Source organism: Palaemon carinicauda, chromosome 31 (genome assembly GCF_036898095.1).
Source record: "Palaemon carinicauda isolate YSFRI2023 chromosome 31, ASM3689809v2, whole genome shotgun sequence".
Taxonomy (NCBI): Eukaryota; Metazoa; Arthropoda; class Malacostraca; order Decapoda; family Palaemonidae; genus Palaemon; species Palaemon carinicauda.
The window spans coordinates 79,342,431-79,363,427 of record NC_090755.1 but is presented as its reverse complement, the minus strand read 5'-3'; the positions used below and the strand labels follow the sequence as shown (position 1 = coordinate 79,363,427).

General features: G+C 45.5%; 1 protein-coding gene across 1 annotated transcript in view; it reads right to left on the bottom strand.

Moving 5' to 3' along the window:
* LOC137624559 (protein phosphatase methylesterase 1) overlaps positions 1-20,997 on the bottom strand; it is a 48,807-nt gene extending 27,810 nt beyond the window's left edge. Inside the window, exons 1-4 of the mRNA XM_068355460.1 lie at positions 20,794-20,997; positions 16,336-16,552; positions 12,503-12,612; positions 5,033-5,151 (exon numbers count right to left, since the gene is read on the bottom strand). Of these exons, the coding sequence (XP_068211561.1) occupies positions 5,033-5,151; positions 12,503-12,612; positions 16,336-16,552; positions 20,794-20,870 (523 nt within the window). The 5' untranslated portion in view covers positions 20,871-20,997. The remainder of the gene's footprint in view (positions 1-5,032; positions 5,152-12,502; positions 12,613-16,335; positions 16,553-20,793) is intronic.

Here is a 20,997-nt window from a genome sequence, read left to right as displayed (position 1 = left end):
TGATTTGTCCCTTCCGACTGAGGCAATCTGCCATGACATTCAAGTGGCCTTGGATGAACCTCGTTACTAGTGAAAGGTTTAGATCTTTTGACCAGGTGAGGAGGTCCCTTGCGATCTCGTACAACGTCATAGAATGGGTCCCTCCTTGCTTGGAGATGTACGCCTAAGCCGTGGTGTTGTCCGAGTTCACCTCCACCACTTTGCCTTGAAGGAGGGACTTGAAGCTTTTCAAGGCCAGATGAACTGCCAGTAGCTCCTTGCAGTTGATATGTAACGTTCTTTGATGCGAGTTCCAAGTTCCCGAGCATTCCCGACCGTCTAAAGTCGCACCCCAGCCCGTGTCCGATGCGTCCGAGAAGAGAACGTGGTTGGGGGTCTGAACAGCCAGGGGCAGACCCTCTCTGAGGCTGATACTGTCCTTCCACCAAGTCAGGGACGACTTCATCTTCTCGGAAATGGGGATCGAGACCGCTTCTAGCGTCTTGTCCTTTTTCCAGTAAACAGCTAGGTGAAATTGAAGGGGACGGAGGTGTAGTCTCCCTAACGAAACGAACTGTTCCAGGGATGATAGCGTCCCTATCAGACTCATCCACTGTCTGACTGAACATCGTTCCCTCTTCAGCATGTTCTGGATGCATACCTGGGCTTGACTTGTTCTGGGGGCCGACGGAAAAGCCCGAAAAGCTTGACTGTGAATCTCCATCCCTAAATACACAATAGTTTGGGATGGGACCAGTTGAGACTTTTCTATATTGACCAGGAGACCCAATTCCTTGATCAGATCTAGAGTCCACTTTAGATTCTCCAGACAGCGACGACTGGAAGAGGCTCTTAGAAGCCAGTCGTCCAAATAGAGGGAGGCTCTGATGTCCGCTAAATGAAGGAATTTGGCTATATTCCTCATCAGCCTCGTAAACACAAGAGGAGCTGTGCTTAGGCCAAAGCACAGGGCTTGAAATTGGTAGACAACCTTTTCGTAAACGAATCTCAGAAAAGGTTGGGAGTCTGGGTGGATGGGGACGTGAAAGTATGCGTCCCTTAGGTCTAAAGAGACCATCCAGTCTTCCTTTCTGACCGCTGCTAGAACAGACTTTGTGGTCTCCATGGCGAACGTCTGCTTTGTGACAAAGACATTCAGCGCACTGACGTCTAGCACCGGCCTCCACCCTCCTGTCTTCTTTACCACTAAGAAGAGACGGTTGTAGAAGCCCGGGGATTGATGGTCCCGGACTTTGACTACCGCTCCCTTTTCTAGTAAGAGAGACACCTCCTGCTTCAAAGCTCGTCTCTTGTCTTCCTCTCTGTACCTGGGAGAGAGATCGATGGGACACGTTGCTAGAGGGGGTTTGCGGACAAACGGGATCTTGTACCCTTCTCTGAGCAGCTTCACAGATTGTGCATCTGCGCCTCTTGCCTCCCAGGTCTGCCAGAAGTTCTTGAGTCTGGCTCCCACTGCTGTCTGAAGAAGGAGGCAGTCAGACTCTGCCTTTAAAGGACTTGGTACCTTTCTTCTTCCCACGTCTCCCTTTGGCACGAGCACCTCCTCTGCTGGAGGCTCTGCCACGAAAGGGCGGAATGAATCTGGACGCTGGAGTGTCCATCCTGGGTCTTGACACGGAAGGCAAAGGGGTGGCTTTGCGGGCAGAGGACGCAACCAGGTCATGGGTGTCCTTCTGAATCAAAGAGGCAGCAATCTCCTTAATCAAGTCCTCTGGAAAAAGGCACTTTGAGAGGGGAGCAAAAAGGAGTTCAGATCTCTGACATGGTGTTACTCCAGCTGACAGGAAAGAGCAAAGGTTCTCCCGTTTCTTGAGGACCCCGGATACGAACGAAGCCGCAAGTTCACTAGATCCGTCTCGTATGGCCTTGTCCATGCAGGACATTATGAACAAGGAAGATTCCTTGTCAGACGGGGAGATCTTCCTGCTCAAAGCTCCCAGACACCAGTCCAAAAAGTTAAAGACCTCGAAGGCTCTAAACACTCCTTTCAACAGATGGTCTAAGTCCGTAGGAGACCAGCATATCTTAGAGCGTCTCATGGCTAGCCTGCGGGGAGAGTCTACCAGGCTTGAGAAGTCGCCCTGGGCAGAGGCAGGAACTCCCAAGCCGAAAACTTTTCCCGTGGCATACCAGACGCTCGATCTGGAAGAGAGTCTCGCAGGGGGAAACGAAAACGCTGTCTTCCCTAGGTCCTTTTTGGACTGCATCCAGTCTCCTAAAACCCGTAAAGCTCTCTTGGACGAGCGGGCGAGGACGAGTTTCGTAAAGGCAGGCGCGGATGACTGCGTACCTGAAGCAAACTCTGATGGAGGGGAGCGTGGAGCCGCAGACACAAACTGGTCCGGATACATCTCTTTGAACAGAGCAAGAACTTTTCTAAAGTCCAAAGAGGGTTGCGTGGTCTTGGGTTCGTCAAGGTCCGTATGTGGGTTATCAATGTGGGCCGCGTCGTCATCATCAGAGAGTCCATCATCTGAGAACTGAGGAGGAAGCGGCAAAGGAGTAGGAATCGGCTGGACAGCTGAGTCCGGCAGCACGGGTGCACGCGTGACTGAACCGGACGCAACGTCATGGAACTGTTGCCCAGTCTGTGAACTGGCAACAACCATAGCAGCGCGGGGACGCATAGCGTCTACTCCAGACTGTGTAGTCTGATGTGGGCGAGCAGAGGTAACCACAAGGGGTTGCGGAGGTTGACGCACCGCGTCAAAACAAAACAACTTAGACTGTTGTTGTACCTCGCGAACGTCAACGGAAGGTTCCGTGCGTCGCTGAACGTCAACATGCGGCTGGCAGCGCATGGGTGGCGGGACTCTCTCAGCTGGAGTGCGGCCGAAGGTTGCCTCAGCGTCCACAGGACGCACAACCGTGGGTGGTTGTAGGCTAGAGGTTGGTGCAGCGTCAACCTTCTCCGCACGAAAGTCCTGCATCAATGACATTAACTGAGCCTGCATGGTCTGCAGCAAAGACCACTTAGGGTCTACAGGAGCAGGTGCGGCAACAGATGGTGTGACTGCCTGATGCGGTACCGCTTTGCCTCTCTTAGGAGGTGAGCAGTCGTCGGAAGACTGCAGCGAGTCCGAACTGACCCAGTGGCTACAACTGGGCCGTTGGACTTGAGCGGAAGGGACCGACTTGCGCTTAAGAGGCCGCGAGACCTTGGTCCATGGTTTCTTACGAGAAACCTCTTCCGCAGACGAGGAATAAATGGGCTCTCTCGTCTTTGTGTGGGTGGGGCGATCTTGGGTAGATACGCCCGAAACCACGGAGGGAACGTCTGTTCGCTGATTAAAGCCTCTCAAACCCTTTGGTCGTACGACATTGCTTCTCCCCTGGGCTTGGGAGCTTGCAAGAGGTCCCGGACTGGGAGGACGACAGGCACGAACAGACGAACCCTCAAGCGCAACACTATCCACAACACTATCACTCACTTTATCACCCACTGCACTCTTACACTTCAGCTCCTTGACGTCTGCCATGAGCTGGTTGCGGTCACTAGCCAAGGACTCGACTCTCTCACCCAGAGCTTGGATGGCACGCATCATATCTGCCATCGAAGGTTCTTGAGTGCTAGAAGGGGGATCAGGAGCAACCACTACAGGGGAAGGAATAGGTTGTGGGGCATGAGGAGAGGAAAATTCAACGGAGCGAGACGAACTTCTCCTGACTCTATCTCTCTCTAGCCTACGTGTATATTTAAGGAATTCGATAAAATCGAATTCCGAAAGCCCAACGCATTCCTCACATCGATCTTCCAATTGGCAGGTTTTATCCCGACAATTGGAACAAACGGTGTGAGGATCGATAGAGGCCTTCGGAAGACGCCTTGAGCAGTCCCTAGCATTACACTTCCTGAATTTAGGGACTTGAGAAGGGTCAGCCATTTTGAATAAGTCAAGTGGGGAATTCAAAAACTAGCCAAAGTCATCAACAAATAATCCGATATCAACAAAAGAATGCAAGGATGTATTGAAGATAAAGCCTGCAAAGCGAAAGCTCAAAACCAGAAATGTGTACTTCACCAAAAAGATGTGAAAACCAATCCAGTTAGCAACAGCGAATTAGTAGGTCTTGCCGGTAGCACGACAGAGAGAAAATTGAGTTCTGTGTTTACATTGAGTACTGAGTACCTGCCCGACAGATGGCGCTGTTGATGTACACCCCCTACCTGCATGGCGATCGCTGGCGGATTTTGAACGTAGAGTTTTCTGTCGAGCAGCAGAGCTGCAGCTTATATAATCACCGGCTAAGTTTAATATTGAAAAATACATTTTAAAAAATCTTGAATTTCATACATCAAATAACTCCTCTTATTTTCTAAGTAATGTTTTCAGTATAAATAAAAATATCACTGTTTTTACTTATATACATTTCTTAAATATAATATTTCCCACTTGCTTTTGTAAAACATAATGTCAGCATAGGAAAATCATAACATACGTCTGCAAAAGGTAATTTGAAGTAAATTAGATCTTAAAAATGTACTAATGAGTGGAACCTTACAACTAATGAGTACAGTACTGTATTGTACCAGAAAATATATAACCCATTTAAGCATTAAAAACTATTTTTATATACTCCAATTACTAGTAATTAAGTGCATAATTTTCTTTAAACACCTTATTACCTTGCAATTCTACTCCTATCACTAGTATTTGACATCTCACTGGAGCCCCATTAACCCTTTTACCCCCAAAGGACGTACTGGTACGTTTCACAAAACTCATCCCTTTACCCCCATGGACATACCGGTACGTCCTTGCAAAAAACTGCTATTTAAAATTTTTTTTGCATATTTTTGATAATTTTTTTAGAAACTTCAGGCATTTTTCAAGAGAATGAGACCAACCTGATCTCTCTATGATGAAAATTAAGGCTGTTAGAGCAATTTAAAAAAATATACTGCAAAATGTGCTTGAAAAAAAATTACCCATGGGGGTTAAGGGTTGGAAAGTTCCAAATAGCCTGGGGGGTAAAAGGTTAAAATCTTTGAAGAATCATTAATAATATTAGTTGTGATATTCTTACATACCTGCGACATTATTGTTATAAGCAGTGTGCACAGCAATTGCTCCACCCATACTGTGTCCTATGATAATACACGTTGGTTGTCGCATTCCATAAACTGCCTCCAGGACACGTCCAACATCACTGAAAATTGCAAAGAACAGAAACTTTGAAACTTCCTAAACCAGTGATTGGAAGTCATGACAGTGCTTTGGGACTGGGATAATATTGGATATCTGCCCAGTCCTAAAACACAACAGACAAAAAGCTAAAGATCATAAGGGGTGACAAAGAACTTGAAAATCACCCCTACACAGTCTTCCTAGATGTCATCTTTGACATAATGATCTCTTTCAAAGAGCAGACATATAAAAGCAAACATAAAGTAACAACTAGTGTTTGGCACCCCTTAGATGGCTAACTCTACTGTATACTTTTTGCCATTACTGAAAGATTTTAATTCCAGTCCTTCAAAACCCTAGAATAAGCCTAGACCCCAGATTTTCTGCCTAGCTTATGGTATTTCTAACTGTTGCTCAAAAGCATTTCTGTCTTATAGAATCCATTAAATATGTCCAATAATACATTGTGGCCATTCTATTCTGTGGAATTACTTTTTTATTGAATCCTTTTTTGCTGTCTTTGCCTTACCTGTGCATTGTTTCTCACGGGCTCCACAAAATTCTCCCAAACATAAATTGAATGGGAATATCTAATGCATATCAATAACAGCACATCCAACTTTTCCTACGACATAATAAAAGAGAACTGAAGATACAAAACCTAAATGACAAAGAGTGAGTGCCACAAGTTCATAATATTCTCAGACAAAACAGAAATTGCTAACACTCCACCAATAACATCATGCTTTAACTTTAATTGGAACACTTCTTCTTAATTACACTAATATGTTATTTTCCTTAGTAAAATAAATTTTTGAATATACTTACCCGATGATCATGTAGCTGTCAACTCTGTTGCCCGACAGAAAAATCTAAGGTCGGGATACGCCAGCGATCGCTATACAGGTGGGGGTGTACACAACAGCGCCATCTGTCGAGTAGGTACTCAGGTACTTCTTGTCAACAAGAACTCAATTTTCTCCTCGGTCCACTGGTTCTCTATGGGGAGGAAGGGAGGGTCCTTAAATTCATGATCATCGGGTAAGTATATTCAAAAATTTATTTTACTAAGGAAAATAACATTTTTCAATATTAATCTTACCCGATGATCATGTAGCTGATTCACACCCAGGGGGGTGGGTGGAGACCAGCATACATGTTAACATTAGAAGCTAAGTATCCCGTATTTCATTTTAGCAGTTATTCAAAATAACAAACATAAAATAAATAAGTACCTGGTAAGGAAGTCGACTTGAACCATTACTCTGCCTTTTTAAGTACGTCTTCCTTACTGAGCCTAGCGATCCTCTTAGGATGCTGAGCGACTCCTAGGTGCTGAAGTATGAAGGGCTGCAACCCATACTAAAGGACCTCATCACAACCTCTAATCTAGGCGCTTCTCAAGAAAGAATTTGACCACCCGCCAAATCAACCAGGATGCGGAAGGCTTCTTAGCCTTCCGTACAACCCAAAAAACAACAATAAAAAGCATTTCAAGAGAAAGATTAAAAAAGGTTATGGGATTATGGGAATGTAGTGGTTGAGCCCTCACCTACTACTGCACTCGCTGCTACGAATGGTCCCAGGGTGTAGCAGTTCTCGTAAAGAGACTGGACATCTTTGAGGTAAAATGATGCGAACACTGACTTGCTTCTCCAATAGGTTGCATCCATAACACTCTGCAGAGAACGGTTCTGTTTGAAGGCCACTGAAGTAGCGACAGCTCTAACTTCATGTGTCCTTACCTTCAGCAAAGCATGGTCTTCTTCCTTCAGATGAGAATGGGCCTCTCTAATCAAAAGCCTGATGTAATAAGAAACTGCGTTCTTAGACATCGGTAAAGCAGGTTTCTTGATAGAACACCATAAAGCTTCTGATTGTCCTCGTAATGGCTTTGTACGTCTTAAATAGTACTTAAGAGCTCTTACTGGGCAAAGTACTCTCTCTAGTTCGTTACCAACCAAGTTGGACAGGCTTGGGATCTCGAACGACTTGGGCCAAGGACGAGAAGGAAGCTCGTTTTTAGCTAAAAAAACCAAGCTGCAAGGAACATGTAGCCGTTTCAGATGTAAAACCTATGTTCCTGCTGAAGGCGTGAATCTCACTGACTCTTTTAGCTGTTGCCAAGCAAACGAGGAAAAGAGTCTTTAATGTGAGATCCTTAAAAGAGGCTGATTGAAACGGTTCGAACCTTGCTGACATCAGGAACCTTAAAACCACGTCTAGGTTCCAGCCTGGTGTGGCTAACCGACGCTCCTTTGAGGTCTCAAAAGACTTAAGGAGGTCCTGTAGATCTTTGTTGGTGGAAAGATCTAAGCCTCTGTGGCGGAAGACTGCTGCCAACATGCTTCTGTAACCTTTGATCGTAGGAGCTGATAGGGATCTTACATTCCTTAGATGTAAAAGGAAGTCAGCTATCTGCGTTACAGAGGTACTGGTTGAGGAAACTGCATTCGCCTTGCACCAGCTTCGGAATACTTCCCATTTTGACTGGTAGACCTTGAGAGTGGATGTCCTCCTTGCTCTGGCAATCGCTCTGGCTGCCTCCTTCGAAAAGCCTCTAGCTCTTGAGAGTCTTTCGATAGTCTGAAGGCAGTCAGACGAAGAGCGTGGAGGCTTGGGTGTACCTTCTTTACGTGCGGCTGACGCAGAAGGTCCACTCTTAGAGGAAGAGTCCTGGGAACGTCCACTAGCCATTGCAGTACCTCGGTGAACCATTCTCTCGCGGGCCAGAGGGGAGCAACCAACGTCAACCGTGTCCCTTCGTGAGAGGCGAACTTGTGCAGTACCTTGTTGACAATCTTGAACGGAGGGAACGCATACAGGTCTAGATGGGACCAATCCAGAAGAAAGGCATCTACGTGAACTGCTGCTGGGTCCGGAATCGGTGAACAATAAATCGGGAGCCTCTTGGTCATCGAGGTAGCGAATAGATCTATGGTGGGCTGTCCCCACAGGGCCCATAGTCTGCTGCAAACATTCTTGTGAAGGGTCCACTCTGTGGGGATGACCTGACCCTTCCGGCTGAGGCGATCTGCCATGACATTCATGTCGCCTTGAATGAACCTCGTTACCAGCGAGATCTTTCGATCTCTTGACCAAGTGAGGAGGTCCCTTGCGATCTCGAACAACTTCCTCGAATGAGTCCCTCCTTGCTTGGAGATGTACGCCAAGGCTGTAGTGTTGTCGGAGTTCACCTCCACCACCTTGCCTAGAAGGAGGGACTTGAAGTTTCTCAAGGCCAGATGAACTGCCAATAGCTCCTTGCAGTTGATGTGAAGTGTTCTTTGCTCCTGATTCCACGTGCCCGAGCATTCCCGTCCGTCCAGTGTCGCACCCCAGCCCGTGTCCGATGCGTCCGAGAAGAGAAGTTGGTCGGGGGTCTGAACAGCCAATGGTAGACCTTCCTTGAGAAGAATGCTGTTCTTCCACCACGTCAGTGCAGACCTCATCTCTTCGGATATTGGAACTGAGACCGCTTCTAGCGTCATGTCCTTTTTCCAGTGAGCAGCTAGATGATACTGAAGGGGGCGGAGGTGGAGTCTCCCTAACTCGATGAACTGGGCCAGCGATGAAAGTGTCCCTGTTAGGCTCATCCACTGCCTGACTGAACATCGGTTCCTTCTCAGCATGCTCTGGATGCATTCTTGGGCTTGACTGATCCTGGGGGCCGACGGAAAAGCCCGAAAAGCTCGACTCTGAATCTCCATACCTAGATAGACAATGGTTTGGGATGGGACGAGTTGGGACTTCTCTATATTGACCAGGAGACCCAACTCCTTGGTCAGATCCATAGTCCATCTGAGATTCTCCAGACAGCGACGACTTGACGGAGCTCTTAAAAGCCAGTCGTCCAAATAGAGGGAGGCTCTGATGTCTGCCAAGTGAAGGAATTTGGCAATATTCCTCATCAGTTTGGTAAACACAAGAGGTGCCGTGCTTAGGCCAAAGCACAGGGCTTGGAACTGGTACACGACCTTTCCAAAGACGAACCTTAGGAAAGGTTGGGAGTCTGGATGGACGGGGACATGAAAGTACGCGTCTTTTAGGTCCAACGAGACCATCCAGTCTTCCTTCCTGACCGATGCTAGCACCGACTTCGTCGTCTCCATTGTGAACGTCTGCTTGGTGACAAAAGCATTGAGAGCACTGACGTCCAGCACCGGTCTCCAGCCTCCTGTCTTCTTCGCTACCAGGAAGAGACGGTTGTAGAAGCCCGGGGATTGATGGTCCCGGACTATGACTACCGCTCCCTTTTGTAGCAAGAGAGACACCTCTTGCTGCAAGGCTAGCCTCTTGTCCTCCTCCTTGTAGTTGGGAGAGAGGTTGATGGGAGTAGTTGCTAGAGGGGGATTGCGCCAGAACGGAATCCTGTACCCCTCTCTTAGCAACTTCACAGACTGAGCATCTGCACCTCTGCTCTCCCAAGCCTGCCAGTAGTTCTTGAGCCTGGCTCCCACTGCTGTCTGGAGAGGAAGGCAGTCAGATTCTGCCTTTTGAGGACTTGGAACCCTTCTTCTTTTTGCCACGATGACTGTCGGCACGGGTACCTCCTCTGCTGGAGGTTCTGCCACGAAAGGGCGGGATGAACCTAGATGCTGGTGTGTCCATCCTAGGTCTAGGCACGGAAGGTAAAGAGACTTTACGTGCGGAAGAAGCCACCAGGTCATGGGTATCCTTCTGGATCAACGAGGCAGCAATCCCCTTGATCAGCTCTTCCGGAAAGAGACACTTGGAAAGCGGAGCAAACATCAACTCCGACTTCTGGCATGGTGTGATCCCCGCAGACAAGAAGGAGCAAAGATGATCTCTCTTCTTAAGCACTCCAGACACATACGAAGCCGCAAGCTCACCAGACCCATCCCGAATGGCTTTGTCCATGCTAGACATGATAAGCATGGCAGAGTCCTTATCCGAAGGGGAAGTCTTTCTGCTTAAGGCTCCCAAACACCAGTCGAGGAAGTTGAAGATCTCAAAAGCACGAAAAACTCCCTTCAACAGATGGTCCATGTCAGAAAAGGACCAGCAAATCTTAGAACGTCTCATAGCCAGCCTGCGGGGAGAGTCAACCAGACTTGAGAAGTCGCCCTGGGCAGAGGCAGGAACTCCCAAGCCTGGTTCCTCTCCCGTGGCATACCAGACGCTAGATTTGGAAGCAAGCTTGGTAGGCGGAAAGATGAAAGCAGTCTTCCCCAGTTGCTTCTTGGACTGCAACCACTCTCCCAGTACCCTCAAAGCTCTCTTGGATGAGCGCGCGAGTACGAGTTTCGTGAAGGCAGGAGCTGCTGACTGCATGCCTAAAGCGAACTCGGAGGGAGGTGAGCGCGGGGTTGCAGACACAAACTGTTCCGGATACAGTTCCCTAAACAGTGCAAGGACTTTCCTAAAGTCTAAGGAGGGAGGCGTAGACTTGGGTTCTTCAATGTCGGAGTGCGGATCGTCCAAATGCGCAGCTTCGTCGTCATCAGATACTCCATCATCCGAATGCTGAGGAGGAAGTGGCAAAGGTGGAGCAGAAAGCTGAACGGCTGAATCCGGCAGCACGGGTGCATGCGTAGCTGCTCCGGATCCAACATCATGCCGCTGCTGGTCAGTCTGCGAGCTGGCAACAACAAAAGCGGAGTGCTGGTGCGTGGGAGGGACTGCCGTGGGTTGCGGAGCATGCCGCATTGCGTCAAAACACGGCAGCTTGACAGCACCTTCCCACTGCTGATGCGGTAGCTCACGCATGTCAACGGAGGGTGCAGCATGAACATGCGTCTGGCAGGGTCGACTGCGCATCGGTGGTGGAGCTCTCACAGGTGGAGTGTGGGAGCAGGCAGCCGCAGTATCTGCTGAGCGCACAACCGTGGCAGGTTGTAGGTTAACAGGTGCAGTGTCAACCTTCTCAGCACGATACTCCTGCATGAAGGAAGCAAGCTGAGACATCATAGTCTGCAGCATGGACCACTTAGGGTCTACCGTGGTTGGTGCGGCAACAGACGGAGTGGTTGCCTGCTGCGGAACCACTCTACCTCTCTTGGGAGGTGTGCAGTCTTCGGAAGACTGCGGCGAGTCCGAACTGACCCAGTGGCTACACCTGGGCCGTTGGACTCGCTCGGAAGGGACCTTACGCTTGAGAGGTCGTGAGACCTTGGTCCAACGTTTCTTCCTAGAAACTTCTTCCACAGACGAGGAATGAGGGGGCTCACTCGTCTGTTTGTGGATGGGACGATCTCTGACAGATACGTCCGCAACCACCGAGGGTACATCCGTACCCTGATCAAGGCCTGTCGAACCCTTTGGTCCTTCGACATTGCTTCTCCCCTGGACTTGGGAGCTTGCAAGAGGTCCCGGACTGGGAGGACGACTGGCACGAACAGATGTACCCTCATGCGCAACACTGACACTGACACTTTTCACTTCACTTGCACTCACTACACTTCCCACTGCACTTTGCGCTTTCAACTCTTTGACATCGGCCAAAAGTTGATTCCGGTCATTAGCTAATGACTCCACTCTGTCACCAAGAGCCTGAATGGCACGCATCATGTCCGCCATGGAGGGCTGAGCACTAGTAGCAGGGTCGGGAGTCACCACTACAGGGGAAGGAAAAGGTTGAGGGGCATGGGGAGAGGAAAAATCAAACGAGCGAGAAGAACTCCTCCTGATCCTATCCTTCTCTAGCCTACGTGCATTCTTTAGGAATTCGTTAAAATCGAATTCCGAAAGCCCAGCGCATTCCTCACATCGATCTTCCAATTGACAGGTTTTACCCCTACAATTGGAACAAACGGTGTGAGGATCTATGGAGGCCTTCGGAAGACGCCTAGAACAAGCCCTAACGCTACACTGCCTGTACTTAGGGACTTGGGAATGGTCAGACATCTTGAATTCTTGAATTAGCCAAGGGGGAAATCCAAAATCTAGCAAAGTTCATTAACAATTAATCCAAATCTAATCAAAAAGCTTGATAAGCTAATGATAAAAGTTCCTGAATAGCGAAAGCTAAAATCTAGAGCGAATACATCACCAAAATCGTGAAAAACAACTCCAGAAACAACAGCGTATCCAAGTAGGTCTTGCCGGTGGCACGACAGAGGAAAAATTGAGTTCTTGTTGACAAGAAGTACCTGAGTACCTACTCGACAGATGGCGCTGTTGTGTACACCCCCACCTGTATAGCGATCGCTGGCGTATCCCGACCTTAGATTTTTCTGTCGGGCAACAGAGTTGACAGCTACATGATCATCGGGTAAGATTAATATTGAAAAGTAACTATTATAGGAGCTATGGTTTCACTAAAGTATTATAAATTAACATATCAACTTTACATTTGTGTATACTAGCATAGATTGGTTAAAATTATGAAAAGGTATAGAATGTCAACATACCCTACAAGTGTGTCAGCTGAGAGATCGCAGTCATTCACTGTGCGAGTGTCACCATGCCCACGTTGATCAAAAGCCATCACTTGGCACTCAACCATTTCACTCACCGATTCCTATTGAATTGTGGAAACATAATTAAATTTCTGAAATGAATGCTTTAAATATATATTTCACATGTTGCTTTTTAAAAGAATTTATGTAATCTGTATCTCAGTGGAAAAAAATAAGATATCACAAATTTTTAAACTAATTTGTATTTTTCCTAGGTATGCAAACCTAAATTAATTAGGTTGGGAATATGTTTTCAGTGTAAATTGGATGGCTGTTGAATCAATTTAACAAGTAAGAGCATGGATGAGGAACCCTGCTCCCTTTCCTGTCAAAGACTTTTCACTTATAACATTTCGGCTCAGAATTGTATAGCTTTGTAAAGCTAGGAAAAATACATATTACTTTAAAAATTTGTGATTTGTTCCTAGGAAAAATACAAAACATTGTCCTTTAGGTAGGGAGACTCACTGCTTGGTGGGTTGGAAGTCCCCCTAGAACCAAACTGGTAGGTTCTTCTTCCCTGGAAATGTCAATCTACCTGGTCCCGAAGTCCCTCTAGAACCAAACTGGTAGGTTCTTCTTCCCCGGAAATGTCAATCTACCTGGTCCCATATGGGAGCAGAGATAACTCCAGAAACCTCCTGGCCACATATTATTGAGATGAACAGGCTGATAGGGCATAGCCTGTACCAGAAGATTGGTACATGGTCAAAGGAGAGATTCCTTCTCCCAAAGGAGATAGTAGTCAAGAAAAATATACCTGGTATATGATGACCAAAGGGTTGGTATATATTCCACCAAGGAGAAATTCTGTATGTTCTAAAGAATGGAGTTCATAAGGGTAGTTTATCAGCATCAAGTCATATCCAGCAAGTAATGCTTCAACCATTTCATCTCCAAGAGAGGGGCAGAGAGAATGGAGGTGATGAGCCAGTCATTCTGCCTCCATTCCAGATTGACCATATATTTCAATGTATAAAATACAACCTTAGATAAGACAAGGTATAAATTAGGGCAAATTTTAATGAATTTATCTCATATCTGTAGTAGAAAATGAACTGTTAATTTAAAATTCCATCTGTGTTTAGACTAGCTTTTATAACAACAGGAATCTTATTAAATATTGGTTATGTAAAGATATTACTACAAATGTTGTTTTACTTACTATATACTGTACAGTACTCAGAAATTTAAAATAAACCAAATAACAAAGCTGATTCTATAACATGTTTTCCCTACACATCTCTAAAAAGGAAAACTTTTGTTTAGTTTACATTTCATCACCAATCACAATGAAGAAATTGAAAAAATACATTTACACATCCAAGCGATGATAACTAATGATACTACTGTAATAGCTTTTAGCAAACTGTATGAAATCTGTGTTGCTCTATTGTGTATTGGTATTACAAGAGGTTTGAAAAAGTTTGTAAACTATACTAAGAACACTTCTTGTTATTTATGTGTGCAAATATGTTCAGTAGCGGTCGCTCAAAATCCACTGACAAAATCAGCTGATAATGTTTATATTTTCTCAGCTGAAATTGTATATAAAAAAGTTGATTTCATTGACGGAGAATTATTCTTTGAATACGCTACAGTATTCATAATGAAAATTTGTCAATAACATAAGGTAAAAATGGTTTTATCTCCTTTACTATCAATTTAATTCATAAATGAAACATTTCCTGTATATCAGTTATTATCACACAGATGGCAAGGCTAGCTCACCAAAAACCATCACTTTGAATTTAAGGCTTGATTTCTAGAATGGTAGCATAAGACAACTGCTAATTTGTAGGGGTGATTTCTAGGATTTGACGGTTGTCTATTCAGTACACGGGAATATATGGCATATCTATATGTCACTATAAACAAGATGCTTAGTGCCCAATAAGGGATCTGGGAAAGCTGCACCACTACTTGAGCAGCTACCAAAAGAGCAATAACAAAGGCATCAAGCGACTTGTGTGTACTCCTGTAGAATAAAGGCTGTAAAGGTGGTCTGGTGTATACACACCCCAACTTTCAACACCTGACAGACAGAAAGATTCCTCATGGAGGCATGGGAGGGGCCTAGAATCTACCTTTGAGTTTTGGTCCTAGTTGGTACTTAGACTCTTTCAGTAATTGAGGGGTATATATTATAGAACCACTCCTTAAGTCAAAAAGAGATTGTGTTCCAAACAGAAACACAGAGCTAAAACATCTCTCATAGCTGGCTACTGAGGTAGACCGGGACCTGAGCTGCGGCCCCACGCATGGGGAGCTGAAACAGAGGACTGTAACATCAACTGCACTTGGCTACCAGGGTAGCCAGGGATCCAAACCCAGGTTTGAACGTCACAGCACCAACCTCCCACATCAGCCGTGGGGGACAGATACAAATACCTGTGGCTCCCTTCCTGCAGGTTCAATAGCTACTTGGGAGCCGTCAACCCCTCCCAAGAGAGGTTGTGTCAAAAGGAGCCCCTTCCTATGACTAAAGCTGACTGGACTTCCTCAACTTTTCCATCTCGGAAGAAGTGAACAGAGTCAGAAGTCGAAGAGGTTCACAAGGAAGAGGAGTTGGAAGAGGAAGAAGAATGTGCACATTTCTTCCTCTTTCCAATCTATTCCTCAGGCTCTCCAAGCAGGAGATTCACAGTTTGAGAAAGCCAGACAATGAAGCTTCCCCAAGGGAAGAAACCACACGAGTTGCTCCAACAGGAACCACAATACTGGGGAACACTGCCATGGGGAGGGGTAGTCACACTTACAGAAGAGTGTAAGCCCCAGACACCCAAGGCACAAGGGTCTGGATAAAGCACAAGAGAAGGGGAGCAGGGGTTACTAGGTCAGGGTAGATGTATGGGGAAGCCCCGTCATCACCGGAGGAACTTCCTTTCGATCCTGGAGCTCCTAGGGACAGAGAACCACAGCAGACATTATAGTAGATACTGACTCTGGGGACACGCTTACCACGCCCTTCACCACTGGCATCAACAAAGGAGACATGGGCACTAGGTAATCTACCTGAAAGACCTATGGATGCCAAAACCTTCCTTAGGTTACACTCATCCTCAACGATAGCACAAACTGAGAACTGCCAACCTCCGATGGGGTGCGGAGAACACTGGAGGAACCCCAACACGTCACCAGAACTTCAAAGCACGCTGATGTAGGTCCGAAGGCTCCTTGCTACTGATGCATACTCTCTGGAGATTGAACCAGGGGTGTAAGCACAGGAGCAGTGATAGAAGACACACTCCATCAGCAGAAAGCAGCAGCAAAGCTCTCTTCCTCTCTCTTAAAGCATACACTTGACACAGCAAAAGAGGCCATGACCTACACTCATGCCCCTAGCAAGAGCACAGAGTGTGTGGATCTACAGCTGGTTTAACAAGTACACCCTCCCATAATCAAGTGTCTTCCTTCACATTATAACAATCAACAACCAGCATTCACTTCCTGAAATAAAAAGAAAAGTTTGATCAAGGGTGCATCAGTACATCTGTACTTGATGCTGTTGAAAACATAAGTGAAGAGACTTTGACAGGTAAAGGGGCAGGGCACCTTGCTCTTGCTCCCACATGACACTTAAAAGCTCATTAAAATGATTTAACAGCCGTCCAGCTTGTCCTGAAAACATATTCACTACCTAAACGACGATGGTTTGTATTTCACTTAGGAACAAAGCAATATCAAATATCAATACTGTACATAACATATAAATCCCAACAATGAATCATATAAGTCATTACAATGTCAAGAAAAGGCATATAAACAGTTTGAATGAAACAGACCGCAAAAAGAGACCACGTCAGTGCAGAATACCCTCCACCGTGAAGCAGTAGCAATAATGGACCACTCGTTCCGCGTCTGTACACTTGGAAAACATCATCAGAGTCTATCTTGACAGCTTCACAAGTATCCCAATATTGATTCCATGACACAGGATTGTAATCTCTTCTAGCACCCATCGAGCCACCTGAACCACGTCCGCGGATACCTCGACCCATCCTGTAATATAGTAGAGAACCATTCTATATACATATGTACAGTATAGGAAACTTTTCCAGACCAAATAAGGAAATCAACAAAAAGAGATTATGTTACATGTGTTTTTTTAAGTATTGTACTAGACAGTTTATGCAAAGGCCCATGTAAAATAATTTACTGCCAAATTTTACATTTTTTTTAAATGTCTTACAGTATTAGTACCTAGTAATTCATTTCTGTCAAAGTACTGGATTTGGTTTAAAGCAGTCTAATCTAAGAAAAAAAAAGTCCCCTTTCTGAAATAATAACTCAGAGCTAAGGGCAAAGTCTGAATTCCTTCTACTTTACAGGAGAAATATAATAAATTTAAAAAGTAACATGTATTTTTCCTCGCTATACATAACCAAATCCTTTAAAATAGAGGATGTCTTCAGTGCAAGATAGAAGGCACAATGAATTTGCTAAAGACAAGAGGTGCAAGTGGGAGAGTAGCCCAGCCCACCCTCCTGTCAATGACTTTGGTTTTGACCTTCAGTTCAGGACTGAGAGGGGTGGGGTAGTTGAGTTCTGTCAACTGATTTGATCGAGTGCTGAAAACTCTTGCTGCTGATGTGTCTATCAGCACAGCCAAGTACTGTACTTCAACCTCTGCTTGGGTAAAAGTTTCAACTTCTCCCAGTTTATCACGATCCCCAGATTATGGCAAAAAAGTGAGAATCCGATCTGCATACTGTAACAGTTGCCTCTCCAAGGAGGCCAGGATCATCTAATTGTCGAGATATATCAATGGACATATCACTAGCGAGTGTGTCCAAGTGGCTATCAAGGTGAACAACAGTGTGAATACCTGAGGAGCTGTACACATTTTCAGCCACAGAGTCTTCAATTGGTACAGGCACTTGAAAGTATGCATCCTTCAGATCCACTAAAAGCATGAAGTCTCCTCCTCTGACGGAAGACAGCAAAGATTGTACTGCTTCCATTCTGAACCTCGTTCAATGAACATACTTGTTCAAAGAAGAGAGGTTGTTGACCAGTGTCCAGCCTCCAGTAGCCTTCTCCACCAAAAGCCAACTGTAGATGCCCAGAGACTCATCTCAAAGAACTCAAGTATGTTCTCCTCCAACATAAGGGTTTGAGTGATGTTGGATGATTTAGCGGGAACTCAATAGGTAACCGAGATAAAGGGGGCCAGCAGTCCTGAAAAGGTAGCAAGTAACTGTCCTGAAGGCCACTCACTACCCAAGGCTCAATCCCATGTCTCTGCCAATTCGCCCATTGGCGAGACAGGCAGCCCCATACTCTCGGCAGTGAGAAAGGAGGAAAGCCAGCATCGACATTTCCCTTTTCCTCCCCTCTCCCCACCACCAACCTTCTAAAAGGACCATGCTGGGGGATAGATAAGGCTGTGCATGCACAGCTCTTTTCAAAAAGATGTTGCGGGCAGTGCCAATCGCTGTCTCAGAGCAGGCGCAAGGTTCTTTCCAAATCCTGATCCCGCAGGCTTGGCCACATCCCGGGGTGAGAATTCACTTAGGTTACTCCAAGAGGAGCCACAACAATAGGGACACACTATCACGGGGAGAGGAAAGGACCACTAACAGGGCCTGTGATCCAGCCATGAGCAGGGTTGGGGGCACAACCACAGACTAAGAGGGACCAGGTAATACTGGCCCTATACCCTAAGGCACAAGGGTTGGAGTGACAGGCACAAAGGTCAGAGTGACGGGCACAGGGAAAGGGGTGGGATACACAAGGACTGGGTCAGAGATTAGAGTAACCCTGGGCACAGGCACAATGTGCACTTAAGCCTTGGAAGCCTTCTTACACCCAAAACCGCTTGGTTCCAGCGCCACTTCCGCCAGCATAGGAGCCAATTTACATACCTTCACAGTCCTTTTGGACAGGGAGGGGGACACAAAAGTCACTGACACTTGCAGCACCACCACGCCTTTCACCATGCCAGAGGGAGTGTCCATCTACAGCTGGTTTTCTCATAATCCAGTTCCAAAACTACCCTTCCTTGGACAACTAAGAACATCCTGTTTCACTTCCATAAGACCAAGTCAATAATGCATTCACTTCCTACAATTGAAAAATAAAATCAAAAAGTTTGATAAGGAGCTGGCAGTACATGTGTACTTGACAGCAGCCAAATCAAAAGTAGCGTAAGGCTATTCCGGCTGGGAAAGGGGGGTGAGACTATCTCCCTCACCCTTCACTAGCTAGAGAACCACTCGTTATCCAAGTTTTAACAACCGTCTCCACTTTGTGCTGAATCAATCTTCCTCATTAAAGGACGAGGGTTTGTATGCCATGTAGGAACAAACAATCATTCTACGGTATCCCTGTAAAACTTATCAGGATTCTCACAGGACATTCCACCAACATTGGGCTAATCATTACCTGTGAGTGGCCACAAATGAATTTCCATTTATATAAATCCAAACTATGAGGCCACATAATTACTCATGGGGGAGGACTTTACCCCTCGCATCTACCACCTACATAAACAGACCTTAGACAATTATTTTACTACTCAAATATTAATGTATCTCTGAAAGGTGCACGCATTAAGTTATACTGTACCCAACTCATGAAAACCTCACAATTCTCCTTAGCCCAACTTTAGACATAATACTTACTTATCATGGGTACTTTGCCGGTAAAATTATAGAACAACATGAGATAACGTTTCTAATTGGAAAAACAGCTTTTCCTACAGTAAACATTGTGCTTTCAACAAATTAGACCTTTATTTCCACTGCAAACAAACCATTCTAATGTTGTGAACCCCACTAACTGATGGACACAGGTTGGAACCAAGGACTTTGGGTGTGTGAAAACCGGACAAAACGTGATTATTTAACACTTTCGAAATTTGTAAAAGGCCACAGAATCTAACAAACCCACCTAACCTAACCTAGTAGTTCCCTGGTCACAGACCTAGCCATGGGGTAAGGCCCCAGACACCCCTTCCCAGGTCCCATACCTAGCCAGGGGCTTACCAGAATCGTACTTGGGGCACTTTAACCTTTGAGGGATGATACAATAACCTTTTAAAAATTACTCACTACACCAGAAGTACCTATACCGGGATTTTGGCTATATTATCACAATAGTCATAATGGCAGCCATTACACTTTGTTACAATGGACTCCATAACGTACACCCAACAAGTGACACAGCTACAAAGGAACTGAGAAGTTGTCCTAAGAAAATGGGGTGTGTCACAGAACTGCCTATGTCACACTCAAACATACATACATGCCCAAATATAGTAAACTTTATCATATGATAGGGGAAGGAAGGAGGAAGAGCTCCTTACAAATGAACAAACAGGAGTAATTCCCTTGGTAGGAAGAAAGTGGAAGGATGGGTACTGTGCAGGAAGTATAAAGTCATTATCAGGCAACAAGCTATGCACAAACAGGAGCAGCTACCTCTGACTTGTAAAATGTAAACAGGAGTGAAATAATTATTTCAGGAGAAGAGGATCCCCATATTTTGTGTAATTTTTAGTTGATTTATTATGCATCCCAGAGAATAATGTATGGAGAAGAAAAGGTTAGTTTTACCGTTATTTCTTGATTTGCCTGTAAATTTTCCCCAACACAAAACCCCCGGTTCACACTGGGTGGCCCCCATTACTGTAGGATATATTAGAGTATATCTTATTAACTATTTTTGAGACGGAAATAAAGGTCATTTTCAAAGAAACGTGAGTTTTTCTGTATATAAACATGACATATTTCTTTAATGGTAAAGTTTTTCCCATGTTGTTCTATGACAATACTACTTTGCCCTCATACCCTGCTTAGGAGCCTTTGTATATCAGTGGGCAGTTCCTCCTGCGAGCATAAAATATGTATACCAACTAAACTTAACTTTCCCCCTAATCTATCCTACAAGTTGTATCCTTACCTAATACCTAACGGGGGTCTATCGCCCCCCTGCGAGCCCCCTTACACTACTGTATTCTTAGTCAGCCGTCATCAAACACACACGTGGACGCTATTGTACATACACACCCCCACTTGTAATAATGGAGCTACGGTAAGGGGGTGTTCATAAGCATTGTGCATCAAGGTATTTCTGAACAACGCCCCAAATAACATATATGCATAACGGTTATATTGGGGGCTGGGGAAACTAAAAATGAGTGGTTTGCACCCGCAATGATGATCAGATGGAAATATATATATAGTTTACATACATGCAAAGATATATTACCCTGATTTTTATATGCAAAATATACTTACACAGGCAAGCCTGGTGGACCCATGGGAGGTAAGCGGTTCTTCATTAGTGATTTTCGGAGATCTGCCTGTTCGGTCATTATCTGTCAAGCTCAAAATCTATAGAAAACAGATGACTTTCAAAAAAAAAAAAAAGATTAGTTGTCATTGACTGACTGACTGGACTGACTTTTCCACCCGATGGGAAAATGTAAACAAACGGATTTT